The sequence below is a fragment of the Trachymyrmex cornetzi genome, unplaced genomic scaffold (assembly GCF_001594075.2).
Source record: "Trachymyrmex cornetzi isolate Tcor2-1 unplaced genomic scaffold, Tcor1.1 scaffold122, whole genome shotgun sequence".
Taxonomy (NCBI): Eukaryota; Metazoa; Arthropoda; class Insecta; order Hymenoptera; family Formicidae; genus Trachymyrmex; species Trachymyrmex cornetzi.
The window spans coordinates 320,492-331,705 of record NW_017295784.1 but is presented as its reverse complement, the minus strand read 5'-3'; the positions used below and the strand labels follow the sequence as shown (position 1 = coordinate 331,705).

Below are 11,214 nucleotides of genomic sequence, written 5' to 3'. Positions count from 1 at the left end.
CTCTTCCATTACACCATTGAATGAAAAGAGATAGAAATGGCCGTCTGCCACGGTCCCTCTCATTCCTATCATTTTGACACACAGATCGCGCAGTCCATTCTCTATTAATTAGCGTTTTTCATTGGCAAAACTAGTGCGCACTCGCACATTAAGGCTGTTGTACACTATTCTAATCTAAATATAAAAATAAGATATCTCAATTGATAAAATGCCCAAAATTTATTTTATCAAATAGCACAATAAAATGTATCGAATATTTCACGGTTTAATTCGATTATATAATTTTATTAAACGTATATCTTTACGTCGATTTTTGTACAACGGCTTTAAAGTGCATTGAGTGCGCACTAGTTCTACCAATGAAAAACGTCTTTGATTTGTGCTGTGTAAGTATAATTCATGAATATCGAGTTAAGCCGGTAACGTCAACATTTATAATTTGTTCGGTCTGTCGGATAAATGAAATTTTACCCTGCAGTTGTACAGATCTGTTTTACCTCGTCCGGTCGATGACGTAGATCAGCAGTTGCCGTCAAAATTGGTCAGAATCAATATGGTGGCTCCTGTCGTCCAATCATACGTCATCAGCGACTGATAAATATCACGAAAAAATGCGGACTCAGCACCTTGATAAGAGGAAAAAATAACTCTTCTTTCTTGAACAGAACGTTCGTCGCGATTATCGTGCGGCATTAAAGATACCTTGTTATTTCCTGAATTTCATATTCTAACCTGTACGCGTTGTCATACTCGTCATCGCGAGATGAAAGTATCGTGAGACAGACCAGTGACAAATATGGCATTATGTCAACGTAGAAAATCTTCGTAACGATCTCCACGTGAATAAAGCTGACGTCAATGAGCAAGAATTGATCTTGTTTACTCGTGGTTGCGCGGTTTTTTTCCCCGAAAAGACATGGGATCGAACGAGGAGAATAGACTTGCAAACGGCGACGTTCGGGTACACAGAGACGTTGATTGGGCTAGATACGGTTTACGTGATCCAGAGACGCAGGAAAACGCAAAGAGGAATGATGGAGATGATAACAATGCTCTTGGTCCAGAAATGTATCAAGCCGGTGCAAACGAATTGTTCGCGCAGGAATATGTAAGAAATATGTGTGACATAATAGAAAGTTAAATTGATCCAGTGTGTCTTATAGTATTACTCTTTTGTATTTATCATAGAGTTCGGATCCTTGGTGGAAATCGAACTTTTTTATCTCGCAGCCTGTGTTGTTTGGCACCTGGGATGGCGTTTTTACATCTTGTCTTATTAATATATTTGGTGTAATTGTATTTCTGAGATCTGGCTGGATAGTCGGTCAAGCAGGTGCTTTGAATGCGGTATTAATCATCTTTTGTACAGGTAGTATCATTACATCAGTAAAAGATTAATTATGAAATCTGTTCTTTGTGGTTAAATTAGTATATACTTATTGTACTTAAAATGAAATAGATATATATTTGAAGTTTGGCGAAAACGAGATAAAAAGTTTTAGTGCTGTCCAGTCAGTGAACTCTACAATATACTAGAGTATACTTTCCTTGTACATACTAAATTATAGAAAATTACTACTTGACAGAGAGAATAGGAAGGCAAACAAAATTTGTCTCAAAAGAAAACGAAGAAAGATTAATTGTGCAAGAAGTTCACTCCAGGAAAATATAGAAAAAGAATATATCTAAATATTTGTTTTTCTAATTCTTTTCTGTAACTTTAGCCAATCAATGAGACCCTGACAAAGAAAACAGTACAATTTTTGCATCAAAATGTCGTTTTCTAGGAATTGGAATACTTTTACTTCTTGAAGGATACTGCAGAATATTATAGAGCTTACTGACTTCACTACGGTGACAAAGAACAGGTTTATGTAATATATATAACTAATACATTTATATTATTAATTCAAGAGATACAATAGAGTTTTTCCCCAATTATATCTTTTGTAAAGTATATATTTTCATGAGCGAGACGCTATAAACGTATCTTCCACAGGAATAAGAATATTTTTTTTAAATAATACATTTTTTTTTTAAATAAGTTGATGCAAATATTAGGAGAGATTACTGTGTACTGTAATGATTTCAGTGTGTATCGCATTGGTGACAGTACTGTCAGCTGTGGGTATATGTGAACGGAGTAGAGTCGAAAGTGGTGGAGTATACTTTCTCTTGTCACATGTACTGGGTTCTAGATTTGGTGGCTCCATCGGATTACTTTACTGCTTCGGGCAGGTAGGAACGAGTAAACCCATCCTTCCATTTTATCAGCGATTCCAAGAATCGGTTTGTGGATTTTATTTCAGGCGGTGGGTTGTGCTCTAAACGTTTTAGGTTTTGGGGAATCAGTGGCCGGTCTTGTAGGTTTGAATTCAGCATGGACACAACGCGGCTTTGCGTGCGCAGCCGTTGTATTATTGTCCGTAATTAATGTGGCTGGTGTTAAATGGGTTATAAAATTGCAATTTATCCTCTTGCTTATCCTACTCCTCGCTGGAGTTGATTTCATGGTTGGAAGTTTTACTCATACCAACATTGGTAAGATACCATATCGTATTGTATTGTATTATAACAGAAAATAACAATGTGTTATGTAATACAGAATTTTGTAAAATGCTTTGTGCTTTGTGTACGAGTATAGCTAAAGTAATTTACTATTTACTTTTGCAGATTCTGGTTTTGAAGGTTGGCTTTCAGGAAATTTGAGGAACAACACCTTTCCCGATTATCAAGATGGATATAACTGGTTTACTGTATTCGGTGTATTCTTTCCCACGGTCACCGGTGTTTTAGCTGGAATTAACATGAGCGGAGATTTGAGGCATCCATCTAGCGACATTCCCAATGGTACTTTAGCGGCATTGGGAACTGGGTAAAATGAATTGTCTCTAATGTGAATTATTTTGGAAAGTTTTTGATCTTTGCATTAAAACGATTGTTATTTGCAGAACATTTTTATATTTATGCTTTTCGTTAACTCTCGCGGCAACTTGCGTCAGAAATGCTTTGCTTATCAACTTTACCATAGCATCGACGGTATCAGCAATCTCAGTGTTACTACTCGCTGGTCTGTATGTATCATCGTTCAGTAGTTGTTTAGGTGCCATGTACGGCACACCTCGCGTTCTCCAATCTATCGCCAGTCAAAATGTTATACCAGGAATGAGTTGCTTGCAAAGAGGGGTAATTATTCTTGTTGATATTATTTGTTATATATTTATTATAAATTTGTCTTAGATATAATAAATAACAAGAGAGAGAAAGAGGGGGGGGAGGGCGGGGGGGTTATTTTATTTCACACTTAAGAAAATTTATGATTTTTTCATGTATACAATTCTTTTATATCATAATTTATTAGAATAACAATTCTGTTTTCAGAGAGGACCAAATAAAGTACCTGTTGGGGGGGGGGGGGGGGGGGGGGGGGGGTTATTTTATTTCACACTTAAGAAAATTTATGATTTTTTCATGTATACAATTCTTTTATATCATAATTTATTAGAATAACAATTCTGTTTTCAGAGAGGACCAAATAAAGTACCTGTATACGCTATGCTGGTTGTTGCAGTAGTAACGTTGACTTTCATCATTACCGGACAAATTAATACACTCGCTCCAATTGTGACGATGCCATTCCTGTTAACATACGCCTGCTTAGATTATGCATACTTCGCTCTCGCACAAACGTTTGATCTTCGGCATACCCGCGAACAACGATTCCGTTCGCAATCTCCGACATTTGATCGCAATTATGGCTCCGCAAGTAGGAACAACTTGATAATTGATATGGATAATGATTTGGACAGTCTGTTTCCCGAGAGAATAAGACATAAAAATCTTATGGTGAGAAATCACATGTATCACAGCGAAGCACATATTATTATCTCTTGAAGATTTATCCAGTAATATTTATTGACATTTACATACAGAGAAACAACAGTATTTCTGACAATAATGTATATGTGGATTCATCGCCAAGTATCGAGGATAATGCCAGTGTTTCCGGTACACCAGAACGAAAAGTTCACATTCATAATAAGCTAGGAAATTGGTATAGTCCTTTGTGCAATAGATGGTTTTCATTATTGGGTGTAAGTACTTATTCATTGATAAATCGTTACTTTCTACGAAATACATCACTTTTTCACGTTAAAAGATCTATTCTCGAAATATCTAATTATATTAAAGATTAATGTAAGTACATTCACATTGCAGTGCCTTGTAAAATTGCTTATAATGTTTCTCGTACACTGGGGATATGCGATCGCTAATATTGTCGTCGTTTTTCTCGTTTGGAGTTATGTCGGCCACGCTAATCCTGCTGTAAAACCTGGAATTTCTGCGGAATTCCAATTCTTTAAATGGTTTCGAATTGCATTACTTCGAATTATGGGGTAAATTTAATTATTTATTATTATATACAATTATTTTGAATTGCTAAATTCAAAACTCATAAGGATTGAAATTAAACAGGAAATAATTAATTTCTTTTTTTTTCTCTTAAGAATTGATTATATCTGATTATAGAGTGCTTAGAAAAAATATAGTATAAAGATTTCTTTAGAAGTAAATTTTGTATTTTATATTATAGGAGGAAAGTTTATGATTACGAGCAGATAGTAGTAACCCCGGTGCATCCAGGCGTTCAAATGTGTTCGGCTCAACTGAATGAAGAGAATGAGGATTTCTCCGGAAGAAGAAGATATCATCAAACGGCTACAGTTACAGGTCAATACGTTAATGTCGACTAAATGTATGAAATTATGTGATCTTTCCGAAATTATCAATTGCGTGAATTTATATGCTATTCTAGTAACAAATAGTAGCGCGTCTTTTTCAGTGGCAAGAACAGATTATGAACGCATATATAATGGCTAATATTTAATATAATACTTTAAGACTTGATAGGAAGCAGCTTACAGCAATCTTTAGACAACTATCATTTCCACTTCTCATTTTATAATATTGTCAATCGCGCAAACAGCTAGTCTAACTTATTTAATGTGCATATGAAGTGCATTTAAAGTGAAATGCAGTATAATTGCAGCTTTAAAAGCAGTTTTTAGCAATCAATGGGATCATATGTAAAATTGATTGTATGAAACGTACAAAGAACTGATGTAATGGTAGCGTTAGATTTTGTAAGTATTTACTTATCGCGATTGACGTACAAGGATAATTTACAAAAAGAAATTATTTATCCTTACAATGTCATAAGACTTGTCGGACATCTGACAGAAAATATTTACTTCATCTGATGTTGAAGATGATAATATCCGCGAGAATTTATCGTCTTTGATGTGAGATTACTTTTTACAATTGAGTTTTTACGTTCAGAAGTTAATCAAGTGATAATGACAAGTGTACGGCAATCGCATCGTGCATAAAAATACTCTGTAAATATATATCTGATAATATATTTATACACTATTTAACACTTTTATAATTCTCGTACAAATGCACGAACAATTTTGTAATTACAGAAAGGAATATATATGTATGTGTGAAAGGAAATCTAATATAATTGTTGTCAGTTTTTCTGTTTGCTCTATGAATCGTTTAATCTGCTAAAACAAATGTTAACAAAAATAAGTTTATTTTTTTATAAAGAAATTACTATCTTTTCAATTATCAATAACGAACTAAACGATATAAAATTTGACTAAAACTACACTATCATAATATTATTATTATGTGTGTTCTTAGACGAGTACTAGAGTGTCTAGAGTAATAGAAGGTTGTTCAACGATTATGATAATGTATTAAGAAAAAAAGTCACACGATATATATTAACGAAAAGAAATACAAGCCGTTCTTTCTTCGATAATGTATATTTATATAACGATAATCTTATATTATAAAAATTATTTTACAGCAATCAGCGAATATATATTTCTCTTATTGCAAAACTTCTTACATTGTTTCAATCTCTATCCTACAGACGAGACTATTAGGTCAGCGACCTCTCGATCTTGACAAAGAACAGATAGTTGCATCGTAACCTGCGTTCCACTCAGCGCTAGTCTAGCACGTGCTAATATTTCCTTTCCTCCTCGGAAGACGCCACTTAGGAGCAAAATGTGAGCAGCTGCTCCACTCTGTACTTTATTACTGCGTTCAACAGCTTCTAACCCCAAAAATCCCGTAAGACTCTGAATCGCTCCTTCTAAAGACGTCACTGAGGCTCCCAGGGCGAATGTTTCTTCTAACTTGGCATATCCTTTTGCAGCGAATGTATCCCAAACGGTATTAAAGTCCATACCTCTGTTACTAACGCCACGTATTTGATCGGCTACAGTAACTTCCAAATCTTCCAACTATATAAAAAATCATACATAATCATATATTAATTTTATGAATAGTTTCGTTTTAACATAATATAAAACGAATAATCATTTAAATGACTATTTTTTTCTCTCAATGAGGAAAAGTATAATTAATTTTGTGTTAATGCATTGCCTATAGAGATATTTATATGACAATTATTTTCGCACTAATCTTTTACCATATATTCATCGTGGTATCCTTGTTCTGCATCTGGTATTCCCGTCGTTGGATCGCAATCTCTTGCCATAAATCGAAGTGTCGTGGGAATGGTAACGACGCTCGCTTGTATATCTTCTGGGTATTTTAATACTGTGTAGGTGGTTCCTGGCTCATTGTAAGATAATCGAGGACACGGTACCACGCATACAATAGAGTAACTGAAATAAATAGTTCGTTACATCGTGTCATAAAAATGCAAGGAACATTGTTTATAATCAATAAATGCATTTACCTTTCGGGAGGTTCAATGGCCACTACCACATCTTCGAGGAGTTGATCGGAGAGCGTGTTCACACAGTCGAACTGTAAAATAAGATACTCAGGGAATGTATGTTTGATGCATTTGACATTGTATTCTGTTTCGGATTCTGTCAATTCAAACACCGGCGAGGATTTTAGGAGCGACGTGTCTTGTATGATCATAGCTAAATGTGGGATCTGCGATAATTTCTCCATGAAGTTTTCTTCTCTGGTCAAACGAGGCTGCTTGATAGTAGTGTGCACTTCCACTTGAGCTGGTTCCTCTACCGTCTGAGCTGGAGGTATCTGTGTAATGCAATAATTATATGAATAAACTTAAAAATTATTTTTTAAATCAATCAGAAATTTTCTAAGATAGCACAATTCCAATTTCCATCCATCGCTACATTTGCATTCATTTACTTTTGGCTTTTCGAATATAAACAGAAATTATTAAAAATTATTAGAAACAGAAATGCAAATAAAATTTTTTTAAAATTATTAGGAACATAATAATATTATTAATGTTGACTTTATCTTTTTGCAAGATGCTTATGTACGTGTATAGAAGATAATTATCTCGCCTTTATGAGCGAATTTCTCAGAAAATTGGAGAAAATACCTGAGAAATGTCGAATGAATCTTCCATGGGTGTCTGTATGTAATTTTTTAAGGCCCTTTCCAGTGTCGGTATGGACAGCAAAGGCGGCTGTATCAGAGGCAATATAGTCGGATCGTTCTGTTGCCGCAAAATCGTACAATAGTAAGCCGCACGATCGCGAACCTCGTCGTCCGAGTCCAACTGGCAACGTGAGAGCAACACCAACACGTTCGGAAGCAAGGGTGGACAGGCGGCAGCGAAACGTGCCAATGCGGTAACGGCTGCTGCTCGCACGCTAGCGCTTTCGAGGATAACGCGATTGTAGATAAAACGGATGTATCTCGACGGTTGTTTCGACGTGGGTCCCTCCTGGCCAAGTAAATGCAAAATGCGAACGGCGAGAGAGATGTGCTCGCAATCTTCGATGAATTCGCAGAGATGTGCGAGTCCCGCTTCCTTGGCTTCTGCATTTCCTTCCATTACGGCTATGATGGTATCAGCGATCGCCGCTTTATATTCCAGCCCGCCCTCATCTCTTAGCATAGCCGAGAGGAAGTTCATCAAAACTGCGTGCTTGCGAGGGAACTTTTGACACAGAGCCCTGAGAGAAAAAAGAGATTTTAGAAGAAATGATATACATATTAGCGAAGTTATCATATAATTTGCAAAATGTGAAATTTACCTGATGGCTTGGACTACTACGACCTTAAATTCATCCGAAATTTCCGAAACAAAGGTGGCGATCTGCTTCATGAGACGGTCAACGGAACTCTCTGCTCCGGTCTTCAAGAGGGTGGTTATTGCCAAAGTGGCAATCGATCTGTTTGAGTCTGTGATCAGATTTTCCAGATCCAGATTGCAAGCTGTGACCGCTGCTGGATGAGACATCGCGACTTTGTTGAGAGTCCTGACTGCGGCAAATCGAAGTGCTGGCTTTGGCGAGCCACAGAACAGTTGCAGGACGCTAATCGCTGGTCCAATTTCTCTGGCACCACTTCGTCCAAGATTGACTAAAGCATGCGCTGCCTCATACACCACCATTTCAGATTTATGGCGTAGACAGGATTCGATGAATCCTATCAATTCCTCGCCTTCGTCCACCTCATCCAATAATTTATATGCCATTCTAATCAGCATACAAGCCGCATAAGGGCTCTTCGGGCTTGTCCTCATAAGTTTGGCAACCAGCTTGATTACCGCATGCTTGTCTGCCTTACGTGCTTGATACAAAACACCCAGAGCATGATACTGGACCATCACATTGTCACAATTTAATGCCTCCTGAGCCTCATTTGCCCATCTCCTTGCAACGTCACTGGATACGCTTGTCAAATGCAAGGAAGAAACAAGAGCAGCGCTGGACACAGCTGGTGAGCGATCAATTATGGCTTGCTTCATATAACGCTCGATTGCTGCCAGCATACTACCGTCGGTAATGGTGCAGAGTGCTCGAATAGCGGCAGCCCTGTACAAATCCTCCTTTCCTGTCATATCTTTTGTTAGACTGGACGTGACTATAATCACATCCTCGGCTAAGGAACTCAATTCTTTGATACCCAGATAGACCAGTCGTCTCAATATAACATCACGCGACTGAAACAGCTTGGTCATAGCAAAGAAAGCCTCCGTGGCTTCCGTCGTACCTAATTGTTCGCCCTGGTTGAGTAGATACAGAATTTTTGTGAGAATGTGGGCACATTTTCTCGGATTTACAGGCGTATTGTTAAATGTACGTGCTTCCTGAAGAACTGTGGTCTTCTCCAAGTTTTGAAATGGGTTTCCACCGCCTTGATAGATAGAAAAAATATGTCAGTATTCAATAATCATAAATACTAAATTCTAATAAGATCTAAAACACGTATAATTTTAAAATGTATACTCGTAGGAAATTATTACAAAACTTGATATATAATACGATGTCTATACTTATTATAACACTTGTTACTTCTGTAAAAATGTGTTTACTTGTAATTGTCAGAAACTACCTGATAACCTATACGCGACTTCTAATTCTCCCTCGCGGATAACACTCGCGTTAAGAATATTAGGAATATTAATTCATAATTACCGTCCTCCTCCTCCTTTTTGTCACGCTTAAACGTAATCATATTTCAATATGAATAAAATTTCGGATGACGAAAAGATACTACGACACGTCAGCTCCTCAACGTATTCTAGACGGCCATTGCAGTTTCTATCTTTCACTGTCTTTCCTACGGAGCAAGGTACGTGGAGCACGAAGAAGACACGTACGATTCGAGTAATTGAAAATGAATTACATTCGTGAATTAGATTGTTAAGGAGAGATATACATGCCGGAGAGTAAGGCAATTACTAATGAGATATTATTAAAAACCGTGGGGAACTCTGAATTTTTGTGATTATCAATATACATAGGGCTTCGAAAATAATTAGTTTTTTATATTAGTGACTGTTGATAAATATAAATCTACAATCGTTATCATCCATAAATATCGATATTATCAATTATCAATAAATCTAAATTTTGCTGATTATTTATCAGGATTATTAATATATAATACTTCACATTTATTATGTGTATATAATAAATATTCAGTTTTATATGTCATCTATATAAGCAATTTATTTTATATTTATTTATCGAAGCCTATATTCTTTATTATTGCACTAGAACTGCACTAAAGTTTTTCTCAATTTCTATGTGGCTTATTATATTTTTATCAATACTAAAGTCAGATATATTAATATAATTATAAAACTCAATTACTTCTTTCTGTATTAATGTTACCCAATTCATAATTTGCATATTTTATGTCGCTTGTGCATTAATATTAAAATCTACGACAGAGACATATATCTGAACATACTGGTAGTGTCCCGGTGCTAAGCTACGCACAGCGACACCGCCGTGGCTACTTTACGCGAGCCGGCGAGTTGCCAGGGATTGAGATTATTCCCGGTAAAAAATTTGTCATCCATGAATATGTATAAATATGTATAAACATACATAAACACGCATAAATATTCATAAACGTGTATAATTATATATGAAACATGTCCATACATGTTCATACATTCTTCTTTTTTTTGTAAAATTACTTTTTAGTATAATAGAAATAATAATAGTAAAGCGAAAATATAAAAAATAATTAAAGGGATAATTTTACTACATATTCATATATGAAAAATTTTTTACCGGGTTGGATCTCAATAAGGGCTGAACTGATCAGGTTCTAAGTGTGCTCGATTGCATCCGGTCTGAATATACGAATAAAACCTAAGTACTCGGGGTTGACTAATTGCGCTTACATTCAGAACAAGTTTTTTTTCTACAATAATCACTCGCACTTGAAAAATTATAAATATGAAACAATAATAAAAATACTTTTAAACAAAAAATAAACACGATTGATTTATAAATATATGAAATATATGTCTACGAAAGGATCAAGTCAAATTCTTACATATCTCTTTTTTTTATTTATTATACATATACATGAAGTATTTTAATAATATGTGAACAAAAATAGCAAAAATTCATAAACTAAATTTTGACCGCTTTTAATCGCAGCATATACAGTTAAGTTTAATTAAAAATAATCGATACACTAAGTAAATAATTAAAGTAGAGAAATTTGTTTAAGAATATTATCTTAACTACAGAACTTAAATTATTCTGCTTTTAAAATTTTAATCAAAATAAATCTAAATTAGTATAATGAGAATTAATAACAAAGACACAGGCCTTTCATTAATTAGAATGTCTATGCCGTCAGTTTAAGATTAAAACGCAGAATTAACGCAACACTATAAAGGGTATATAGTGTGTGTGTGTGTGTGTG

General features: G+C 35.4%; 2 protein-coding genes across 2 annotated transcripts; one reads left to right on the top strand and one right to left on the bottom strand.

Moving 5' to 3' along the window:
* Nucleotides 1-524: 524 nt before the first annotated feature.
* Nucleotides 525-5,509, top strand: LOC108769435 (solute carrier family 12 member 8). Its single transcript, XM_018520438.1, has 10 exons — nt 525-1,108; nt 1,189-1,369; nt 2,093-2,238; nt 2,310-2,541; nt 2,674-2,875; nt 2,952-3,186; nt 3,526-3,846; nt 3,933-4,094; nt 4,219-4,397; nt 4,595-5,509. Exons 1-10 carry the CDS (start codon nt 917-919, stop codon nt 4,752-4,754), a joined length of 2,010 nt encoding a protein of 669 aa, XP_018375940.1. The 5' UTR covers nt 525-916; the 3' UTR covers nt 4,755-5,509.
* Nucleotides 5,510-5,590: 81 nt separating this feature from the next.
* Nucleotides 5,591-9,597, bottom strand: gammaCOP (coat protein (coatomer) gamma). Its single transcript, XM_018520424.1, has 6 exons — nt 9,459-9,597; nt 8,073-9,177; nt 7,412-7,991; nt 6,782-7,095; nt 6,509-6,707; nt 5,591-6,320 (listed from the first exon to the last, which is right to left on the bottom strand). Exons 1-6 carry the CDS (start codon nt 9,496-9,498, stop codon nt 5,934-5,936), a joined length of 2,625 nt encoding a protein of 874 aa, XP_018375926.1. The 5' UTR covers nt 9,499-9,597; the 3' UTR covers nt 5,591-5,933.
* Nucleotides 9,598-11,214: the final 1,617 nt, after the last annotated feature.

Coding starts and splice junctions, on each gene's coding strand:
- LOC108769435 (XM_018520438.1), top strand. CDS start 917: ATGGGATCGAACGAGGAGAATAGACTTGCAAACGGCGACGTTCGGGTA. Junction 1,370..2,092: donor ATTAATCATCTTTTGTACAG/GTAGTATCATTA, acceptor TAATGATTTCAG/TGTGTATCGCATTGGTGACA. Junction 2,876..2,951: donor TTAGCGGCATTGGGAACTGG/GTAAAATGAATT, acceptor TGTTATTTGCAG/AACATTTTTATATTTATGCT.
- gammaCOP (XM_018520424.1), bottom strand. CDS start 9,498: ATGATTACGTTTAAGCGTGACAAAAAGGAGGAGGAGGACG. Junction 7,096..7,411: donor ATTCATTCGACATTTCTCAG/GTATTTTCTCCA, acceptor TGCATTACACAG/ATACCTCCAGCTCAGACGGT. Junction 6,708..6,781: donor GCCATTGAACCTCCCGAAAG/GTAAATGCATTT, acceptor TATTTATTTCAG/TTACTCTATTGTATGCGTGG.